The 23376-nt window shown below is 44.7% G+C and overlaps 3 protein-coding genes across 13 annotated transcripts; 1 reads left to right on the top strand and 2 right to left on the bottom strand.

Annotated features, from left to right (window-relative positions):
• The first annotated feature begins 293 nt into the window (after positions 1-293).
• On the top strand, positions 294-11873 carry LOC116430122 (uncharacterized). 8 transcript variants are annotated; one of them, XM_031983810.2, is made up of 10 exons: positions 294-441; positions 518-1008; positions 1172-3021; positions 3237-3558; positions 6208-6374; positions 6488-6961; positions 7053-7350; positions 7442-7604; positions 7792-8051; positions 8145-11873. In XM_031983810.2, exons 2-10 carry the CDS (start codon positions 909-911, stop codon positions 8228-8230), a joined length of 3720 nt encoding a protein of 1239 aa, XP_031839670.1. In that variant the 5' UTR covers positions 294-441; positions 518-908; the 3' UTR covers positions 8231-11873. The 8 variants fall into 8 exon arrangements, with proteins under 8 accessions (XP_031839670.1, XP_031839671.1, XP_076224579.1 ...); XM_031983811.2 differs by having other exon boundaries at positions 304-441; positions 521-1008; XM_031983814.2 differs by lacking the exon at positions 294-441 and having other exon boundaries at positions 452-677; positions 802-1008.
• Positions 10242-16613, bottom strand: LOC116430220 (solute carrier family 41 member 1-like). Of its 3 annotated transcripts, none has more exons than XM_031984027.2 (8): positions 16463-16613; positions 15561-15701; positions 15037-15233; positions 14653-14903; positions 14327-14506; positions 12773-13212; positions 12417-12637; positions 10242-12341 (listed from the first exon to the last, which is right to left on the bottom strand). In XM_031984027.2, exons 2-8 carry the CDS (start codon positions 15647-15649, stop codon positions 12001-12003), a joined length of 1719 nt encoding a protein of 572 aa, XP_031839887.2. In that variant the 5' UTR covers positions 15650-15701; positions 16463-16613; the 3' UTR covers positions 10242-12000. The 3 variants fall into 3 exon arrangements, with proteins under 3 accessions (XP_031839887.2, XP_076224583.1, XP_076224584.1); XM_076368468.1 differs by having other exon boundaries at positions 14737-14903; XM_076368469.1 differs by lacking the exon at positions 15561-15701 and having other exon boundaries at positions 16463-16608.
• LOC116430219 (solute carrier family 41 member 1-like) lies at positions 16463-23308 on the bottom strand. Of its 2 annotated transcripts, none has more exons than XM_031984026.2 (7): positions 22295-23308; positions 21751-22222; positions 21417-21564; positions 21086-21288; positions 20851-20999; positions 20229-20779; positions 16463-16565 (listed from the first exon to the last, which is right to left on the bottom strand). In XM_031984026.2, exons 1-6 carry the CDS (start codon positions 22535-22537, stop codon positions 20594-20596), a joined length of 1401 nt encoding a protein of 466 aa, XP_031839886.2. In that variant the 5' UTR covers positions 22538-23308; the 3' UTR covers positions 16463-16565; positions 20229-20593. The 2 variants fall into 2 exon arrangements, with proteins under 2 accessions (XP_031839886.2, XP_076224588.1); XM_076368473.1 differs by having other exon boundaries at positions 20229-20752.
• Between the last annotated feature and the right edge of the window lie 68 nt (positions 23309-23376).

Genomic DNA, 23376 nt, shown 5'->3' with positions numbered 1-23376 from the left:
AGGGTAACTTTTCGCGAGGAGAGTGTCACTAGAGTGCCCGTGGGCATAGATTTAGTTAGCCTTGATCCAAGTATCGGTACGTCGATTTAAAAAGAGCGTCGTTGTGCTTTGAATTTCGATTGACGAACTACGACGAACGTTCTATCGAAATATCATATGTCCCGTTGCTCGAAAGAAGACCCGTGGGAGGAATGCGGGTCCGAGTCGTTGGAATCTAGTGTGTTTTCGGATCTAACGTGCGATTGGTCGAAACGGTCACGCACACACCGATTCCGTCGCGTCACTGCGCGTCACTGCGCGTCACGCAACGCACACAGCGGAAGACCCCTCTCGCCCCTGTGCCGTCATCGGGGTCTTCGGTGAAACAACGGACGCCAAGTAGGCACTTGTAATCATCGCAGTCTAGTATTTTTCGTGCTGCACGATAAAGATGATAAAGAAGTATATAGATACTTATTATGTTTAAAGCGTATGTATCGACTCGAGATCACTCATTATCCGTTTCCCTGATGTATAGCAGATGGCGGTAAAAACAATACACAGGAAGAGTAACGGGAAAACGTAAAAGACTCGTTGTCAGAGTCAGTTGTAGGGTGGTAAATTGAGCAGGAGAAGACAGAGATATAAAGGAGGGAGAATGAGAAAGACACTGACGAACAAATGGCAAATAGGGAAATGTACGAACTGCAAGGACATAACCTTTGTCTCCGGACGCGTTTTGTAAAATGTCACAAATCTTTTACGAATAATGGCTGCAAATGTCTGTTTCTCGTCTAAAAAGAAATAATGCTTGATTTCTAGAGAGTTTTCTGAATTCTGAATTGAAAAAGTCGATCTTGCAGAATCGAATACGATGGTTTTCGTTTGAAAAATAAACGACTGAAAATACAAAGTAAGATGAAATAATTATGTTGCCTTCGACTGGTTACTTTAAAGCTATCAACTGTCCGTTCTACGAAAGCGGATCTTGCGATAGACCTTACTGTCATTTCAAGCACTCGAAACGAGGTAAGTCACTTGATTATTAACATTTCTTATCGCGATACGTGTGTATTGCTTTATGAAAGAAAGATGACTTAAAGTTCTAGAAAAAACTGTTTTGTCAACTGTTTATCCTGACGATACACGCGTACGTAAAGATTTCTCTACCCATGTAAATTATACTTTTCAGAAGATGCCGTGGTTACGACGGAGACAGCGGAGACGCTGGAAAGTCATTCGAGTCAAGTTCAAGAAGCAAAAGCTGCACCGGTACGATCCGATTCGGACATGTTACAACAACTGGTGACCGAAGCTGTCAAGAAAGTTCTTGCTAATCAAGAAGTAACGAGTACGGATAAATTTTCATGTCAGAATGTTGTTTCTCGTGTAGTCGAAGGGCTAAAACCTTCCTTGAATTCTGGAACTTCTGGTAAATTAGAAATTGTTACAGCAAGTGCAGCGGAGGAAGGAACGGATGTATCAATGTCGATTAATAAGTCTATTCCATGCGTTTACAATCCTACGCCAATCGCAGAATTGAAAAAACGTCATATACCGATAATATCTTACATGCCAACCAGGGAAAGCAGAGTTGCCGTGAAACGTAAATGTTCCCCTGAAGGAGTTAAGCCGTGGCTGGGTTCAGAACTAACGGATTCTCAAGCTGCCGAAGCCAAGTACAAACCGACTACGATAGTGAACACGAGTACTCGGGACACTACTCAAAGTTACATACCTACGTGTAAGGCTGATCCAGTTTTGTTGAATTCAATGGAAGATGGAAATTCCAGCGACTACGCGCTTAAACTCGGAGAAGCATATTACCCGAAAAGTAAGAAGAGAAGGGAAGAGTATGTTCCAAAGAAAATCAAGGCACCTCTGAAAAGTATAGAGGGTCTAAAGGACTCTGCGGTATACGATTTTACAGGAGGATTTAATACAGCGAATCAAGTATCTGCGAATGCAAGTCCTTCTTCTAATTTTCAAAGAAACGATGAATCCGAAAAGTTCTACTCCGATTTAGAGCCAAAGTTCTCAGATGACGAAGAAGATGTTAATAACAGTCGGGACGATGTTGGGCATTCAGATTGCGATTCGAGTAAAGTTAACGGCGAAGGTGTCGATGACACGATTACAGAACAAGGTGAAATATACGATGACGCTAACAGCGGTTATTTAAATGACGAGCAAAGTACGCGTACGTGTTCCACAAAAATAAGCGTGAACGTTGACTACATTAATAATGAAAATTGTGATGGGAAAGATTCGAAGGATAGCAATATTTTGACGCAAGAAGTTTCGATTGGTAAAGAGTCGTTGAAAAGTGTGACGTGCGTAAAGGGACAAGGTTCGGAAACAGATGCGAGTAAAGGGGCCGAGAAAACTGTAAGATACAAGTGTAAAAGGTCGAACAAAAGTAAGGATCCAAAGAGTTACGATAATTCTCGTAAGCACAGTACAAGGTACAAGGAGGGGCATATTTCCGTTGAGAAATCGCATTCCGCTTATCGCGGTACGAGCAAGGATGAAAGTCATCGTAGAGGCGAGAGTAAGGATTTGAAAAGCAAGGATCGCGAGAGAAACAAGTATAGAGAGAAGAACGAAGAAAAACATCGATGCAAGGAAAGAAACAGAGACAGAAGCGAAAATAGACGCAAGAGCAAAAGCGGTAGGAGAGATTCTCGTGACTCGGGAAAGCATCGAGGTGCTCGTGACTCTTCCGAGTCTTCGAAGAAAGAGGAACACGTTAAGAAACGACGCGGTGGAAGTAAGCGTTCAAGTTTTAGTGGTAAATCCGACGACGATGAGAAAACGTTCGGACAATCGTCTATTCGTAGAGAAGAGAACAACGAAGAGAGGAATTCGGTGGAGAGGCTTGCGAGTCCCTCGGAAAGTATTCGATCGAAGCTAGACGGCACTGCTGACGAGGAAACCGATGAGCGTCGTAACAGTATCGTTGGTAACGATATAGAGGACGTAATTATAAGTGGATCCGACTCGGATCACGACGTGCAAGAGGAGTGCTTAAAAATATTTCAAGTACGCGTGAGAAATTAGGCGACAGAACGCGCGAAAACCTTAATTGAAGATGGAAATTAACGAGGAGTTCTTTTAGCAATTATATCTTCCATGTTCCCTTCTAGCGTTTCAAATAAATCTCTAAATTAACGATTGTTTGCTATGACTCTCTGACGTTTGCCTACGATGCGTGGCTTGTGTTTCCAATAATTGACCAATGTTTTGTTTGTTGTAAGGAATATCAAGTGTCGGAACGATCGAAGGTAACGGTATCGTCGAGAGAATCGTCGAGAGAATCCTCGTCGAAGCAGGAAAAAGAGCAAAACGAAGAATTAGGGAGGAGAAGGGTAGCTCACCCTTCAGCGGCCACGTGTGTTACCAGACAGACTGTTGATAATCAGCTGCCCAAAAAGCTGGTAAATCCGCAACAAAAAATGTACGAAAGGTGGCGATTGATGAGAGACGTTGTAGCAGAAAAGGCGGTTCCCGTGGCTAGCAATGTTTCTGTTTCCAAAGATGTACAACGGCGAAATCACGTTGAAGCAGCAGGTGCGGCATGTAAGAGTACATTAAAGTCCCGATATAATTTCTCTTTGCCAGAGATTCTACAATACTTTATTGTAAGATGTATCAGTTTTGTCGGTGTGTCTCTTGGAATCGCCCTAATCCGAAAGTCTTGGGTTCTGTGTCGAAACGCATACCATTGTGTTGTAATAATTTGTCAAATTGTCAAATTGTCGAACGAATGAACACGATATTACCGTGTAGAATACCTGGCTGTGATACTTGTACATGTTTTCCTGTGCCGTTTATGCATGTATTTCTTTCGAAAAGTGCATGCTTCCGCGGTATTAGATTTTGTAAATGCTGTTTCTATTCCTATACTCGGTCGTAGTATGGATTTGTTAAGCAAACAGAATACGACTGAAACGTACGGATTTGTTCATGGTAACTTGGGTTTCGAAATACGGGAAAATTCTGTTTATCGCGAATGTGCGCGACATCCAAGTACATACACATCTGTGACTTGCAAACGACGACGATTCGTATTCGGTAGCACGCGCTTGAGAATGAGCAAAATGAATTCCTGAATTTTGATTTTCTACAAAATCAACGATAAATTGAGAAAGCTTTGTCGTTCTTGTCGGCTTACTTTTGCATGAAACTTCTCGCTCGATTGTACCATCCATCACGATTCTGTGTACGTACGTACGTACCGTGTACTATATAGTGTTTAAAATATCATAATACCTATGGAGATCCTAATTCAGTGAAGCTCTCAGTGAAACGATGGGAGGGCAGGGGAGGGGGATGAGACAGCAACGTTGACTACTCGGATAGTTCTATAACTCTCTGTAGACGCGGAGGTGGAAGACGGAAATTCATAATATACAGCGATCAGAGTATAGTAGGGGAGAGTCGTACAGTACCGACCGGCGTACAATATCGACCAAAGGTAGTTTTAATCTCTTTCACCAATAATCCTAACGCTTTGTTTCAATTAACAAATGAACACTACAATTCCGTGTAACGTATTTCAGGGCAAAATGATTTACTCGGTTGCTTTGAATGTTTTCAAACACGAAACATACGCGTTGATATCGGATAAGTCATTGTTTCAAAGTGACGTATCGATTTCGGCAATATCTTTTTCCATATAATATGCCGTAATTTGAAATTGATACTTGTCGTGCAGTGCCGACCATTCAACTCTTTGTCAGTATAGACGAAAGCTCCCCGAAGGTACACGTTGAAAGATGCGGCGATTCGGGCATTAGTGCAAGCGATGGGTTCGAGTCTTCCGAGATTTGACCTTAGGTGAATACCTAGTATTTAGTAGGTACATCTATCGCGCTCAAACCCATCGCCATCGTGTATTGTATTTACATGCATAACTATGCTGCGTCGCCACGTATTTTTCACGGTGTACGCGAAAGGAAGCTAGGCTCGGACGAAGAAATCGGCCAATGTACAATTTGCAACATTCATTTGGTCATTTTCATTTGAGGGAAATTGGATACATTGATTACGATATCCGTAAACACGAAATGTTATTCTATTAAAAATATGACAGTAAACGGTTGATACTGGACGATCGTCTTTTTGTTTCTTACAGAAAGAATCATCGATTGTGTTATCCTTGGTCTTACTTAACGCGACAGAAATCATTTCTTTCTTTTATCATTCACTTTCATTTGCACTCGAAATATGTGTTTGAACGAACGATTCTGTGCGACACTTTAGGTCGATACTGTGCGACACTGGTTTAATTGAAATTCAAACATGTTCAAACCAGCGACTCCGGAGTTGAGTTTTCTCACGCTGTGTCGGCGTTGCGAAGCTTCGACGCAAAGTGTTGCGCTTGAAACGATACCTGGTGTATACGGACGTTTTTTCTCTACAATATCTCGTCCCTCGTGGAACGAAATGTACACTAGTTGCATTTAAATTGCTTTAACCCTTTGCGGACGAGACCGTCCGATGCACGAGCATCCGCGTGGACGAGAAGTTTCCAGAGCGTGCAATGGAGAAACGATAAGCGTTTGAAAGTTTGTTCGTAACAACAAGATGAATTTCGCTGTACACGTATAAAGTTGATAAGAGTTTGGAGTAAATTTGCGAAATAATACTTTTTCGAAATACAGAATTGTCTACATGCAGGTCTGGTTTATTCGAGCAAGTATCGCAATAATGTCGTGTTTGTTTCTGTCCTCGTGTAACTCTTTCGTACGAATATAAAATACGATTACACGTGGAAAGTGTACAGGAAGTGTGTAAAGAATGTAAAATGTAAGAGAAATAGTTGAACGAAGGTTCAATCGCTCGACACAAGATTAATGCAGTCACGTAGGAATACGTCCCGGAAGATCGTTCCAAGATTAGCCGTTCAACGGAACGTGATAGAGACACGGAGTAGATAGGAATGGTTCGGATCAGAGCGGACCGCTGTATATTTACAGCTGCACATGCTTTCCGAAAGTTCGAAAGTTCGAAAGTTTGAAAGTTTGCCGGTATGCGTTCAAAATGGTAAACGAGCTTGTGCGACTGTCCCCAGACACGTGTCCGCAAAGGGTTAATCCTACTACTCATCTCCCTTTGGGTCAACACGATGATATACCGATTGCTCTGAGAGTTCCTGAGTTAAAATCTTCGTAGTTTCAACTACTCCCATTGAAATTGACACTACCGAAGAACATTGTTGGACAGCTCGTGTCAGAATCGCGCATGTGCCGTATGCGAAATCTTTAGCGATTGAGAAGAAAAAGATGACGGAGAACGCGGAGAAATCAACGACTATCAAAGTAGCAAACAATTCGAAGACAACTGCGCAAACTGCGAAAAGTGGAGTACGCGTCGCTCATGTTCCTCAAGCGGTAAGCAAGCGGTTTGGGATTAACTAGCGAGTAAAGAATGCGCTACGATACGAGTCGCGTATCGTGGTTTCTTCCCTTTTCTTCTTTCTTTCTTGTTTTCTGCGTTTTCTCAGGTTCCTCAGCTAATCCGACCTGAACCGTTGCAAGTGACCACGCAGAAGTTTCCCTTAAATGTTCGCCAGTATTACGTGAACATAATGCACGACGTGTGCGTACAGATCTACACGAATGCCGAAGATGCCGCGCAACGCGCGATTAAAGAAGAATACGCTTGCCACGAGAGATGCAAAGCGTTGGCCGTCTATAAAAGCTCTTGTATGCTCGCTGCGCATAGATTAAGAAAAGAAATTGATCAGAGTTTATCGACGGAAAATAATACGAGCGCGACGACAGCAGGTAGCAGCGTGGTGTCTCACGAGGCGGTGCTGGCTGGTAAAGCGAAAGGTTCTTGGAGCGTTTTGAAAACGAAGCGATCCGTTACCGAGTTCCGAGGAACGAAGCTCTATAACATGTTGAAGAAATGGATATTGAGCGAAGAACAGCTCCGAGACAATGGATTTCCTCGGCCACATCCGGACGGACAAAAAGTAAGTTGGTCGGATCCATCGTCGAAGAATCTCAACTGCGATTCGGCACCGATTCGACACCGATTCGACACCGATTCTCATTTGGTTGTAGGGCCGTGCAAAAATCTACGTAACAAATTCACGGAATCAGAATGCCCTGTCCAAAGTGCCTAACGAAAGAATTTGTAGCCGATGCGGTCAAGCATATACGATAGACAAACAAGGATTCCCTTTGCGACCGCAGAACTGTATATACCATTGGGGTAGAAAATTCACGGTGAGGGGCGAGGGCAAGTACAGTTGTTGTCAGCAATACGGCTCTGCTACCGGTTGTTGCGACGCAAAGACGCACGTTTGGGAGTATACCGACTATGAAAACCTTCGTGGATACGTGAAAACTTTGCCGAAAGGTGTGTCACGGTTCTTTCTTTTTCCCTACCGAATCGTAATATTCTCCGTCATTTACGCTTCCCCGTGGTTTCTTCTTTTTTTCTTTTCAAGACATATCTATCGAAGAACAAGGAATTTACGCCCTTGATTGTGAAATGAGTTATACGACGCAAGGTTTAGAATTGACCAGAGTAACGGTCATAGACGAGGATTGCAGTGTAGTATACGAGACATTGGTTAAACCGCAGAATCCTATAATTGATTATAACACAAGGTGAATAACTGTTGAATATCTTCCAGTCTCATTCGTCTTTTCCTCCTTCTCCTTCCTCCTTTTCTTTGTCATCGCCGCTTTTCTTCTTGTTGCGAGAATCTCCAGAAATACGATGGATCGAACGCGCACCGATTCTTCGCGCAACAGTTTGTCGCGGACAACTTTCAATGACACCTACGCGTTACAGGTTTTCTGGGATTACGGAGGAAAGCATGAAGGACGTGACGACAACGTTGCTAGACGTTCAAGCGACCTTGCTCACCATGTTTTCGGAGAAAACAATATTGGTGGGTCACAGCCTAGAGAGCGATTTCAAAGCTTTACGACTGCTGCACGACACAGTGGTCGACACGAGTGTAATGTTTCCGCACAAGAACGGTTATCCGCAAAAGAGAGCTCTGAAGAATCTTTGTTCCGAGTATCTAAGGAAAATTATTCAAAACGACGGTGAGTACTGTGTCTTTTCGAGTAAAATCCCCCTGTATCCGTAGTCGATATCTCGCATGTGAAACGTACGATGTAACAACGTGTGTATTACAGTCGGTGGACACGACAGCAAAGAAGATGCTGTCTCTTGTATGGAATTGATTCTGTGGAAAGCGAAGGAAATAGCAAAATTGCAGTGAAGAAATCTCCGAGTAATTACAGTCAGACTGATTCGTTGTGTACAGCTTAGATTGTTACGTTTCGCGAAACCTTGGCAGCCAGGTTCAGTCCTTCGTTATTGAGCCAGCCAGCCCATTTCAAACCTACCGATATATCGTATGTATTGTATGATAATTTTTCATGTATAAATACCCGATACACGTGTATCGAATTAACGTGTACTCAGCTGTCATTGAGTCGCCGTTCCATTTCAAGTCGAACCGAGTTATATTTCGATCGCCGACTTTCGTTTACCAGCTCTGTAACCACCGACGAGAATTCTAGTGGCGTCGAGATTCGTACCATGAACGTACGGCGTAACGTTTCTATTTATAATACTCGATACCGTTGAACATCGTGGTTGATACCGATACGTACGCGCCGGCCAGTGCGTACGTATACTTGTCTCGGTTAGCATCGATCGCGATATTGGTGTCGATGAAAGTTAGTTTTGCTGATGCGTCGCGTCGGTCAGTACCTTTCTCAGTGATTTCATTCGAACCGATTGCACTCACAGTCCTACGGTAATAGAAATAGTTTGTTTATTAGCGAGTAATTCGTATCGGTCGCGCGCAATTCGTACTTTTATAAGATTTCGTTATCGTCTGCGCCTTAGATTCTTGGGTCGTTCGGGTATAAGCAGAACGATGTAGGGGTACCAACGTTGCGTGTGTTTACTTTGAGTGTCTCAAAAATTGTACCGAGTGTACATTTATTTTTGGAGATTAAACGTCTCTCAATAAACGAATATAAGTATTTTGTACGCTTTGAAGTATGTTTTATGTGTCCTGTAATGCCGCGAACATATATATATATATATATATATATATATATATATATATATATATATATATATATATATATATATTATGGAACGAATATAATAGTAAACGAGGCGGGATAGGAACAGATGTGATTGTCTCAATTTATTTTCTTTCTCTTCAAATTGTCGAATTTTATTATAGAAAACTATATCAGTGTCTTTTTTACCTTCGAATGTGCATCAAACAGCTCTGATCGCATCACCAACGCGAATCACAGTTCTCGCAGTTTTCACAGTTTCCACTTGATCATTGAAAAATGCTCGATAGCCGTATCTTTCCATTGTTCCATCAAAGTACACGACTACTCTTCAACGAATTTATACTTTGAAAGACGGCAGGTGTACGAACGACGATGCGATCGAAGCGAATGAGCGAACCTTCATTGTTTGCAGCAATGTTTAACGGATGTTGTTCGACGGTTGGCCTTCACCTTCGTCTCGGTTTCTTCCGTTTTTCTCTCTCCCTGTTCATTCTCTTTCTTCTCCCGCTTCTTCTTCTCGTCGACGTAAGCTATTATTTTCCAAGTGTTTCCCTAATGTTATCTTTTTCGTGTTCGTCCTATTAAAAGCAATCGACTCTCGTCGTTCTACGCGTTTTAGGCTATTATTCTCGTTCGTCGAGTAGTTTGAAATGCAATAATGTTTCGTTAATAGTCCGCGTGTTACACTTAATTAGGAATCTAACAATGTTCCGTGATTCTCGTTGCGAGAGGTTTTGCGTCGAACGACTCGTTTTCTAACAAGGAAAGCAGCACAGAAAACATTTCGCCATGGGTGTGATGTATAAACTGAGGATAATCGAGAGATTGTTACTGTTGTCTGAAAAAAATATGAAACGTTGTAAATTGTTGTTCGTTGAAAATAATTTGTTTCAAGGATACGAAAACGATATCAAACGAAAGATATTCTGATCGTTTGCAATGTCGTTAGTTGCGAATTGAGAGAGAGTTATCGGCGAGATGTTATTGTAACTCGAAGAAGAACCTTTTCGTAGTTGCATCATTATATTCGATGCATCTATATTCTTACGAAATCTATAGAAACTTGGAAAACGTGGCTATTCGAGTAATGCATCAAATTCTTCTTCGATGTATGTACCCATCCATGGAGGGGAATGTTAAACACGACAAGTCTAGTTCACATGGCGTAAAAAATAGTGTATCCAACTGTTTGAATCAAACATTATTGTCAAGATGTATTTAGAACCTAATCTTTGGTATAATTTTCTTACAAGAGGGCAAGCTTGCGCTATTTCATAGTACATGTACACCTGCACTAACCCTAAAGGAAACTTTTGTGGAGATTGCTAATTGCGTGATTACGACCCTCGTTGCAAACTGAAAAAATTACATGGTAATGTTTTACTAAGAATAAGAAGAAGAAGAAGAAGAGAAGAAGAAGAAGAAGAAGAAGAAGAAGAAGAAAAAGGAAGAGAAAGAGGAACGCAAGGAAGATGGAGTTAAGAACGCAGTGACGTTTCTTTCAAGTTTAACTGATAGTTGAAATACGTTGCCATCAATTCGGTCTATGGTTATTCGACAAGCAAATTGGTACGTGCTTTAAATAACAATGATTAATCTTTATCAATTTATAGAAAGGTGGTCACAATAGAAATGTTGTTAGTTGCAGAATCGCGCAAATACACTATACAAACGAAAAATACAGTTACCTAGGCTAATAATAATTATTCTTGTTAAAGTGATTTCAAACAAGTTGTCGATGGAACACGGCGCGAGAGATGATTTGATTTACGACAAGTTCGTTGGTTCTTTCGGCACTTTTCGATGTCTCGAGAAAAATGAATTTAATAGACTCGGTGTAATTGGAAATTGCATCGATGCAAACTGTAGTGCTTTTAACGACGTTGGAAGAGGTAGAGAAACTACGGATAGAAAATGTGTGTTCGCGGACAGTTATACGTTAGCTTGCAATATGGCGGGGTCGGTTCGGTCGACACGACGAAAAGTAACGAGGAACAATGAGAAAGAATGAGAAGTGGCGAAGAAAGATGAGAAAGCATGAGAAACGTGTACCCAGCTGTCCAAAAATAGATACTGCAAGGAGAGCCGCATCAATGTTCGAATCCTTGAAAGCATAAAAAAATATGTTGTCCTGACATTAGACAGCATTTAATTGTAAGGTAACATCTACCTAATTCCCATCGTATACGAAGGCAACTGTTCGAAGACACGTACGCGGTACGATGTTACGAATTATTATATACAACTACGCACACTTTGCTGTTACATTCGTTGGTTCGGTTGATCAACGGCCAACGAATATTAAGAATTCATCGGAAGAAGTTTGTATTTTGAACTCATTCTCACCGTGTCCTTGAGGTCTCGGAGTTCCACATGCGCAAGGACACGGATCGTCTGTTGGAACATTCACGGTTATCGTCTATCGTTTAGCACTATCAACGATAAAACGCTATTCTTCGCATAATGTTTGACAAAACTATGACCGTATCCTTATTTCGCGTGTTTCTTTTTATGACTAGGTTGAATACAGAAGTAGGACCGCGTCCGAAGCGAACAGTAAGACAATGGCTGAACCGAGTATAACGGAAAGAAATTGGATCGAATAAATGTAGAGGCGATGACTCGAATGAACGTTTAACCTATTGCTGCACACGACGCATTTGTTTTTCTCTGCCTTGATGTTTCGGATGTTGTTAAAGAAGGCAGCTTTTCATGACAACTCGTGTAAAAGGAGAAGCAATAGCAACTATGAAACGGTAATGGAAGTAGCCAACTGAAGAAAGGAAATAAAGAGAGCAGGGGGGGGGGGCGAGGGGGACAGAAGGAGAGAAAGAAAGATGGAGGTAAAGGGGGAAGGAAGATGGAGGCTTCTTTCTGGTGCGGTGGTACTGATGCCGATGTCGACGTTGATGCCAATACTCGCCTGACGTACAACTTAATCGGATATTCACGGAACAATCGTTCGATCAGAATCTTGATCTCCTACCAGATAAAGAAATTGGAAAGCAATCGCAAGCAAACTGATACCAAGTAAATCTCCCATCGCTGTCAAATATGGAATCGCGGAATTGTCAGGATCGATCTTTCGTTTCCACATCCAGTGTATCATTATGTAGGCAATGTAAAGAAGGGCAGCAACTTGCAGCATCGCGGCGCATAAATAAACAAAAACGAAAAGAGGTGTCAGCGAAGTGTTGCCATCTTTCATGTAATTAATTAGGTAAATAAAAATGATGTGACCCGGTATGACCATTGCCATTAAAACTCTGGTAGTTCTCGCGTGCATACCTGGAGGAAAGAAAATGAAATTTAGCAGAGCGTTACCGAAAATGCTGTGTACGAGAATGTTGTACGTATACTGACCTTTGCCGAAAAAATTCGCTATAGGCGTAATAAAGATGACGGGGTGCGTGTGACCCGGTGGTATCAGAAGTGTTCCTAACTCGGCTTGTTTGTGAAGGGCCGTTGATATTCTACTCGCTTGGACAGCGACGAGATTTCCACCGACACCGTTGATCACCGGTTGAAAGACAGTCAAGTTTTTGAATCGCGACACCATGAATTCCAAAATTAGGCCGCCGCAACTGCGATCAGGCGAGACAAGTTGAAACGATTCAACGAAACGATCGAGACGAGATTTTGCCGATTGTTTGTTGATACGTTGATCGTACGTTTTTACCTTTACGCACGATTCGTTTCTCCGTTTCGTTGCTACTTACCAACTGATTAACATGGCAATCATAACGGGAGTCCATCCGGAATAAAGGACATCGTTGGTGTATTTGTTTTTTTTAGCGATCCATACCCAAAGTGGGGTGACAAGAACGTAACAAGCGATCACCAAGGGTGCGAGCCAATCCTGTTTATTGATCGACTCGTAGAGTATCGTCGAGATCCAGGAGAGCAAAGCCAAGGAAGTGATATCGCCAAGGCTGGCGGCTATCGGCGTCGCAACGTTGTCCGGATTTATGTGACAGTGCCGCGAAGAAACGATTACTCCTGCAGTTATCAGGCCGAGGACAAAGGACGCCAAGGACGCGGTAACCAGGCTGCTCGCGCACAACAGGTAAGCGTGATCCAATGAAATGGTTCCGTATCGAAACGCTCCCATTACGATCGCCACCACAGAGCCCAGAAATCCAACCACTATCGCCTGGCACTGCCAACACGAACGTGTAAACCAGCGATAACAACAAGATAATGAGCAAGTAACGAGTAACGAGTAAGGAAATAACAATGTGGATGAGAGTGTAAATCAAAGAAGAGATGAAACGATGGCAAGAGATTTAACGAGATTTTTCATTGACAAGAGCAACGTTTGCGTTGTTTGTAAAGATACGCGTGCTCGAGTAGCGTAAGTCGTCTACAGTCGCGGTCAGTCGACTTTATCTATTGTTTATCGTTACGGCCTGCTCTCTGAAACTAGCCCAATTCGTTTGAACGAAAAACAGATAGAGAGAAGAGAAGCAGGTTACAATTATTTCCTGTTTCGCATGAAATATGTAACGGGTACTGTTCTCTTACTGTACGGCACGTGTCTTATATGTAGCTTTGATGTAAGTACAGTTACCGAGAGTGTCTAGTTTCCGCGGGTGTTTGCTCATCGATCGCAGATTACATCCTGCGATAAATATAACGTTCACACTCGAAGGTCATTTACCGTTGACGCGTTGAAAGCGTAATCAAATAAAATCACGGCGCCAATGATAAGGCGTCCGCAAGTCGCGTACCTTGTCACCGGAACCGTCTGATTTTCAATAATTTCAACGAACCGGCGTGTAATAAGATGCGCATTTCGCATTCGGAATTCAGAATGTGCATGGCAAAGCGATAGTAAGAGAAGCGATTCCAGGGAATTGGGAGTGGGTGAATGAATGAACGGACGAACGAGTGAACAAATAAGGGAGTGAATGAGAGAGTGTGCTCTGTGTGCGTGTACAAGAACGATAGAGGGAGAGATAAGTAGACAAACAAGTAGATGGATCCATGGATAGATAGATATAGGTAAATGGATGGATGGTATGCGTGGGGGGGGGGGGAGAGAGAGAGAGAGAGAGAGAGAGAGAGAGAGAGAGAGAGAGAGAGAGAGAGAGAGAGAGAGAGAGAGAGAGAGAGAGAGAGAGAGAGAGAGAGAGAGAGAGAGAGAGAGAGAGAGAGAGAGAGAGAGAGAGAGAGAGAGAGAAGGGAGAAGGAACGAAACGTTCGGAATTGGCGTAGGAAATGACGAGGAAAAGCAAGAGGAAAAGTACAAGGAACGCGCATATGCGACTCACCTGAATTAAAACGAGATTTCCAACGATCATATAGCATTGTTGCTTCCGTGTGTCCATATGTCCGAGATTCGCTTGAGTAGAAAGTCGCGATGCAAGGGTCATTTCTAAATTGCCTTTCAAGCCCAACAATGCCGGAGCCAGAATGATCAGCTCGGTCACTTTCTCGAATACGATCCAGTGCTGCAAAGAAACGGTGGGAAGAAGAAAGCATTATCTTTCGGTCGATCCTAGGCGAGGGCAAAAGTCTACTCGAAACAAACGAATCGTAAAGATGGAGAAACAACGAAACAATGAAAGAAAAACGAGGAAGAAATGGATCAGCGTACATGCACCGAATCAAAAACTAATCCAGCTCCCACCATGCCAAGGCCGGCGATAAGAAACGGTATAAAAACTTGAATGGTAATTGCCAAGTACGACTCGAGAGGTTCATCCTCGATGACACCGTAAATTTTACTCTCGGCAACAACGTCGGGAAGACGACCGCTGTCGGTGGTTCCTTCGTCGAAGATGGGCACCTCCACGCACTTTTGTTCTATCAATTTGTCGGCGGCAGCAGCAGCAGCAGCAGCGGTATCTGTCACATTCGAGGTGGCGGTAGCAACATTAACACACCGACATTGCCTAGGCGGCACGCTATGCACGCTGTGCACGGTGTGCACGGTGTGCACGCTATGCACGGTAAGCACGCTACGCGCGCGCGCTCGTACCCATTTCTGTGACGGTTCCCATGACGGTTCCCAGGCCGATACCCGTGGCCATGGCCATGGACGTGTCCGTAGCTAAACTTGTACCCATAACTACGTTTCCGCGGGGTGCTTCCGAGATCGCGCGCAACCGAGTGCACGCCGGCGTTACCCTGTGGGAACTTTGTTTTTCGGAAAGTAGAGGCTCTTTGCATTGGTCACTGTTGACAAAAAATCACTGGTAAAGGCACGTGCGCGTCTCTCTGTGTGTGTGTGTGTGTGTCGATTAACCGAGTGGAGTAAAACGCGTTCGTGTGTCTGTTTCGATAGGTAGCAACAATATACGCAAACACGGGCATTTAACGCTCACCAAATCACACGCGGTTTAGAAGGAAAAATCAGACAACCGCTAATCGTTAGATGAAGCGCGAGGACAATTGTCGAGTCGCTAATATCCGTATCCGTGTGTACGAATCAGTTGTTTTCGAAACCGTTGTCGCGTTGGCGAGAAGAAAAATGAAATGTAAATAGAATGTCGTTCAACGTACTTTTCAAATTTGGTTCCTGTGACATCGACATGGGCGTGTTTGTCGGGCGGCAGTCGTACCGGATGTTGATGCATCTGGTCCTCTATCATCTTCTACTGAGGACCTCGTGCGACTTGCTGCCGCGGATATATAGCCATTCTCCTTTGAGAATGATAAGGCTTGTCTAAATGTTCGTTTGTTCGCGATGTCGTTGTATTTCGGAACAAGAATCGAGTAAATTACGTAACCGACGAGGGACGCTATCTCTAGTTTGGTTCACTCGGAACCGCTATGCGAGTCTCGGTAAAGTTTCAATCACCGCAAATTCTCGAGCCGTAACCGAGGCATTCCGTCCACCGACAGAGAATCCTGTGAACGGTGGGCTCGCGAAATCGCGATGCATAGCGACGAGGTATCGAACGTTTTCCTCCGATTTCCTCCGATTTCCTCCGATCCGATCGTTATCGCGGACAAATCTTTCGCTCGATCGTTCTTTCGGACAAATCGTTCGACTCGAGTACTCGATTTCCCCGCGATTTGCTCGTTGTTCGATGCAGTTCGGATCGGATAGTTGGTAGTTTTCGAGGATTATCGATCGGGACGTTACGTAGATCCGGCGCAACGTATCGACGAAACAACGAGGCGACTCGTATGGACCGTTGTCGCGATGCATCGACGATTTTCGGGGCGCGTGGCAATCGACTAGCGTTTCGAATGAAATTCTACCAAGTACACGGGGTACTTTGTTGAACGTTCAAGGTGCGAGGCGAGCGTCCCCGTGTCGTTTACGTAACGGAAATTGTCGAAAATTGTCCAGTCCCAAGGAGAGGAGGAGACGAGGAAGGAGAATCGGTAGCTGCCGCTGAGGGATCGGTGGTTAGTTGCTCGAAAAAGGGTTCCTCGAGGAGGAACGGAATAGATACCTGCTGTCTGGTAAGCGGATCTTCGACGGCACGCTGAAGCTCGGCGGAATTCATAGACTCGGGAATCCTTGTTTCCGGTGTTGTTTTCAATAGCGTGTCGATTCTGGCGAAACAGAAAATCAACCGTCGTCACGCATTTGACGGTGTAAGGCTGGTGGGCCCGTGTGAGGCCGTTTCACGCTATGGTTACATCGCGACTGATCTCGATCGTGCATCACGCCTGTCTCCTTAAAACTCGCTCGGGAAGTTTACCGGGAACATACGCGAAACGGAGCAAGCGCGAGTCTATCGATCGTCGCTCCGAGTAACCTCTGTGCCCGCCTTCCCGCATGCTCATCCGTTTAACCCAGGCCTGCTTGTTTCCCTATTCGTTCGCTTGCTACCCCAACGGTCCGCTCGCTCGCTCGCTCGCTCCGCTCGTTTAACGGTTTGCAAGTTTAACTTGTTCCGAAGCGAGTTCTTCTTTTCTCGTTTCTCGTCTTTCGTCCGTCTATCGTTGATATCCGTTCGATCCGGACTTTTACGCAGAATATTCGACGCGTACGTGTGATTTCGATAAATAATCGTGTATCTAATCTCTTTGGTTTAATGGGCTAATCGATTAGGCGACAAACGTAATCAGTTTCGCGTGGAACAGGTTTCGCTGCATATCTGAAAATTTTGTTCGTTCTCGGCAGAAACGGATACATGTGGGTGTGTTGCAGCATTTGTGCAACAATTTCTCAGAACGCTTACTCTGGAAACAAACAAATGCAAACGTTACGGACGGTATCATTGCGAAATCGAATCCTGCATTTAACGAATCTCCGGATATTGTTTTGCAAAGAATAATATTTGAAAAACATCCAACACGTGCGCGTCCGTGTGTTTCGCGTGTGTGTGCGCGCGCGAGCGCGAGCGCGTACGGGCATAGCGCGAAACGGGCGGAAAAATTGTCGATCGTTACCCATTTGTCGATAAATACTCGACGCTTGCTCACTCGTGTTTACAACGACGATTCGTGTGCAAACGATTTTAATTAAAAATATTGTTTCCGTCGTTATCGTGCGTAGTACGCGTATCTTTATCTACTTCCAAAAAGAGCAGTTACGTAACAACGTTTATGATTAGTCCAGGAATCAAGTGTTTCGCTTTGGCATTGAATTTTAAAACTCGCGCGTAGTAACGTCACGATTAAAGCCTCTTTTAGTCGACGGAATTTCCATATTCCCCGACAATCACGGCATCATCGAACGTGCCGCGCGTCGAATCTTTCAAGAACTCGCATGTGTCGCCGCGCGTTTCGTACGTTGTTCCGCTCGAGCTGCGGATTCGCAAACAGTCGAGCCGTTTAAACATGAAATACACTCGTGAGCGGGACCAAACTGCTCGACGATTCGATGATCAGTGAAATGTCGAGAGACGAGAAAACGAGCCGATCGAGTGCGAGCTGGCTGGCAGAAATCGAAATTGCGCAAAGAGAGAGGAGAGCAAAGGGGCAGTATGCGCGCGCGCGCGCGCGCGTCCGTATGCGTGTGCGAGAGGCGGAAAAAGAGAAAAAGAGAAAAAGAGAAAAAGAGGGAAAGAGGAAAATAAGCGAGCGATGGAAACGTTCGAGATTTCGAATGCTGGTTTTCCACGCGACGCGTACCACTCGTCCGCTGACGGTCAACCCATCGGTCGAGTCGAGCGTGCGAGTCTAGCGCGAAAAATGTTGTTTCGTCGACGCCACGGTAGTCGCGGTACATTGCGGGAAAGGTATAGCAGTAGTGGCGTGCGTGGTAGATGCCTACCGCAAAATCGAGCACGGAACGGTGAAAAAATATCGACGACGAGAAATCGAAAGTGAAAAGTGTCGAGCGATATCCACGTATCGGCATTTGCAAACATTGTCGTTTAACGTTCGTGGCGCGCGAGTACGAAGCACTTCCGTAACATATTCACAAATTGATAAATTACTCCACGTGTTTAAGTTCGACCATGAGGAGCAATAACTTAACATACGTTTTGTTACTTGGTTCCCGTGACCCGCGAGGCACGTTCTCGAACACATCCCTCTCGTTTCTCATGAAAAAAGATATTCTCCGGGCCCTCGTCCTCATACTATCCCCGTGTCCTGCACTCCATATCTTGTTAGAACGCGAGAGACTCGCGTCGGCAATGCACGTCGAGGGGCACACGAAGGTTGTGTCGTGATTGCACAATACTCGCGAGGGTTGAATCGCGTTAGACGACTTGTCGGATGGCAAGCAACGAAGAAACGAGTCATGAACATACCAATTTCAATTGATTGCGACTCCGGTAACGGTGCAGCGCGTTACGCGAATTCATATCATTTCGGTGTTATGTTACCGCGAAGCGCACCGACCGCGCCACATCTCCGTCCCCGCTCTGCTTATTCTTCTTTATTTCGCAACGATGGACCGAGAACGATTCCGAGACGACGGCGATACCAAGTTTCGATTCCGATTCCGATTCCGATTCCGATTCCGATTCCGATTTCGATTTCGATTTACTACGGCGTACTCTCAAAGACTTCTCTATCCTCTCCTCCCTTTCGTCTCGAGAATGGGGACCGTCCACTACGAGATTCGGGGTGGGTGGCAGCTGAGCGGCAGAGAGAAAATATCTTTGGTAAGCAACCGGATCGGGCAACGCGATAGATCAAACCTAAAACGCTCCGCCGAGAGCGAGGCGATAGTTGGCACTGACAGATCCAACTATTTCATTGACGGCGACAAGCTGTGTCTCTCTCGACCACAACTTGGTCATTTCGTTCGACCGCTGTACATGTACGAATCGTTGAGTCGGCGGCGTGTATGTACACGTGCCCGCATCGCGATATATATACGTCGACGCACACGCGGAGGCATGCCTCGCTTACGCGATTACGCTTACGAACCTTTACGCCCTACTCGTAACTCGACCGTACGATACCGTCCGAAAGAAAGACGCCACCGCCACCGCCATTGCCTCCGCCGCCGCCGCCGCCGCCACCATCACCACCACCAACACCACCACCACCACCACCACCACCACCACCACCACCACCACCACCACCACCACCACCACCAGCACCACCACCACCGCAGCGGTTCGATCAGAACAGTGGTCAACTCGATCCAGCTCCGTATAGCTAAGGGCTATCGAACCTCTCCTCACTGTCCGATTCACCCGAGTCGCTTCTGCTCAATCTCGGTAACTACTTTATTCTTCTTCCTCGACGTATGATTCGGCCCGATTCGACTCGACTCGACTCGAATCCCCGATGCGTCTACGCGTACAACACTTTTCTACCCCTTCCCAACCTTTTCCTAATTTTACCCCGAGTCCTCGCAACACTCGAATCCTCTTGGACAATGCACAGCACCGAGTACTCCTTCGGTCCGAACATTTTCACAAATTTCTCACGCGTCCCGAGAGGACACCTTTCTTACAATTTTCGAGTTTTATCCTGGAGAAAACACCGCGCGACTCTTTACGTTTCACAACTGCGCTATCGCCCCGATGGATACTTTGCCGTGCGTTAATCGCGATACTTTTCACATTGCGTCCGGTCCCTTTGTTTTTCTTAACGCGTTGCGTCTTTTGTTAGTCTTGTCACGAGGTGGTACGTTCGCCAGTGCCAAACCACTCGTAGTTTTCAAACAAAAATAAGACGAGTGGCGCTTGAATCAAATTTATTCGTACCGGTAAGTGAATACACAATTTTAAAAAAATACTTGTTTCATTTAAGTTACGCGCAATCGATTACTCTCTGTTTACGTTACACGACATGTATACGTACACTCTGTGACCTTACGCGCAAGAAGCGAGTACGCCGCATCGAGAAATATGCCAACAATGAATTTGGCTTGACACCATTCTCCTCGCAGGATCGATGTGTCGAAATGACTGTAACAATTTATCTACGCATCAAAATGGCTGTTTAAAATTAATTAGATTTCATCATTGTTCCTTCTCCGAGGTCCCTTTTATGGGACTGAAAGAAATAAAGTACAAACACTCTCTTGATATAAGAAAAGGCTAAAACAAAAGGTCAAGAGGGGAGCCGAAAGAAGGAGACGGAGAAGGGAAAGGGAAAGGGAAAGGGAAAGGGCAAGGGGGGGAAGAAGGAAAAAGATAATCGGGAAATGTTCGTTCTAAACGCAATCAATCTCCTACATCCGAATCTCCGTCGCCGATGGCGTAAAGTATGTGAAATGCAATTCCTAGCAGCGCCGTTCCTATTAGATCACCTATTGCTGTCAGGTATGGTATCGCAGAATTGTCCGGATCTATTCCTCGTGTCCACAACCATACCACCAACAACTGAGCAACGTATAATAACAAAATCACCTGATAATCATAAATGCGAACATAATGTTTTTATTGTTGGAACGATTAGGCATATTCGTGTCGAGATATACCTGCAGTAAAGCGGCGGTCAGGTACACGATAATAAATATGGCAGTGAAAGAAGTATGGCCGGCTTGGAGATAACTGATGGTGTAAGCAAATATTAGGTGGCCAGGTATTACCATCGCTAGTAAAACTCTGGCAGTTCTCGCATGTCCACCTACGAATCGTTCCACGCAACGGTTTATGTTCCCAAGAGCCTACTGCGGTGTATTATTCTATTAGCTACGGTCAATTTCCACGTACCTTTGGCCAAGTATGTGTAGAACGGATTGAAACGAATAACAGCTTTTTCTTGAATATCAGACCACGATTCTTTGTGCAACGATGTCGATATTCTGCTAGCTTGAACGGCGACTAAATTACCACCGACGCCATTTATTATTAACTGAAATACTGCTATACCTTTGTAATTCGATATCGTGTAATCTAGTGTCAGGCCGCCAACGCTGAAACGAATCCAAGCGTTTTTAATCGGTTCTTTCCCTCTGTCTCCTCCTGCTCCCTCCTCCACACCCTGCTTCTCATGCAAAATATTCCCACCCGTGTTGGATTAGGTAAAGGATGAGATAAGAACCTGCCAATCAACATCGCGCATATCACAGGTGTCCAGCCGTAATCCAATATTTCCTTTGTAAATGGATTTCTAGCTGCAATGTAACCCCAAACAGGGGTAACGACGATATGAAACGCCACACAGGTTGGAGCGATCCACGGCGCATAGTCTGAAACGCAATGTTACGGAGATTTAAAGTTTAAACTAGACGATTAGCCGATCGTTACGAGGCAACTAGACAACCCTGTACTAGACAGAATACCAGAGAGACAATAAAACACGAGAGTTTTCTCATTCGATCGCGACTCGTTTTCTCATTTTCGTCGTAGACGTATAAGGTTGTAGAGCTATTCACCTATAGCGTCGTAAAGAAGGGATGCGATCCCCGACAAAAGCGCCAAAGTGATTAGATCCCCGAGGGAAGCAGCGATCGGAGTCGCTATATTGTCGGGATTAATTTTCATCCGTTTGGACAGTAGTATGACAGTGACTGTTACCAAACCTAACAAAAAACTTGCCACGGACGCTGTTGCCAAAGCGCTAGCACACAATAACAGTGCATGATGAATATCGAACCGAGCGTCCGGTATCCAACCGAGTACGACGGCAGCCACGGAAGCTAGCAGACCTACGACCATGGCTTGGCACTGTATCAAAGCTAGATTCCCGACGATCAGTGTCCACTGCTGCTTCCGAGTATCCATGTGTCCGAGATTGGCATGCGTAGAAAGTCTGGAAGCCAACGTCATTTCCAGGTTTCCTTTCAAACCGAGCAATGCTGGTACCAATATATACACTTCGGATACTACTCTGTACACTGGCCAATGCTACAATATTAATACTATTTATATTAATACTATTGTATCGAGATACTTTGGTTGATAGTATTCTGCGCGTACCTGTACAATATCTAATAACAAACTGGCAGCTACCATGCCGAAACCAGCCAACAAAAAGGGTATAAACATTTGTATAGAAATCGACCAAACGTTCTCATCCTCGATTTCTTTCTTTTGCGACGGTATAAGACGCCGTATCTGATCTTCGTCGCTCTCCGAATCTTTCTCAGATTCTACCTGCGTGCTTCTGGTAGCATTAACGATAGGCGATCCGAGCGAATCATCGCTGTTTAATTTGATCATTTCACTTTGGTTAAATAACTTTTCCGTTTTTCTGTGTCAAATTTTCGATAACTGGTCTGTACGCCCCCCGTTGTTACGTTACCATGATTCATTCTTGTGAAATTAATTAGTCAAAATACACGACCGACTGCGCGAATCACTGTAAACAATACCGAGTTACAGGAAGATAACGATGAAATCATTTGAAAAAGTACACTATACGCGGAACCTTTCGATTGTGAAATCGTGAAAAATTCGCGATTACGCGGAAACTTGTTTTCTCCGCGTGATCTCGACAAATTGCATTTACAACGATGACGGACAAGTTCGGATAACACCCCGGGCACACGCAGCATTTGAGGTTACGATGCGCGTAGTTTACCGAACAAATATCGAACACTTGGTATTTCACAGTAAAGTAGAACGTTCATTCGGAACGTCCGATACCGAGCAAAGTATTCTTACGACAAACGTAATTTTCCAAATCATTTTTCGACGATAGTACACCAAAAATACCGCGTACTGCGAATATGGTGCAGCAGTACGCAGTACGCTTTGAAAACACAAACCGCACAGAGACACAGTTCGCCTCTTCCGAGTTGATTCGCGATCACGGGGAAAAATTGCTAGGAGGGCAAGGGGGACGTCCAATCGGCGCGCTCGGCCCGGTTGTTAATTTCGACTAACAACGTTGATTAGTTTGTTATTGGCCGAGTCGAGCGATTCCCTTTGCCTCCCTATCCACTTGGCCGGTTCGTACGCGGCTCGGCTCGGCTCGGAAGAGGCGAACCGTAGATAAGCAAGTACAACGAACGTTCGGTAGCGCGCCATCACGTTTGTACCTCTGAATCGCGTGGAGG

This window comes from Nomia melanderi, chromosome 6, assembly GCF_051020985.1.
Source record: "Nomia melanderi isolate GNS246 chromosome 6, iyNomMela1, whole genome shotgun sequence".
In the NCBI taxonomy this organism is placed as follows: domain Eukaryota; kingdom Metazoa; phylum Arthropoda; class Insecta; order Hymenoptera; family Halictidae; genus Nomia; species Nomia melanderi.
The sequence above is the reverse complement of the archived record's forward strand: the minus strand, read 5'-3'. Positions and strand labels throughout refer to the sequence as shown.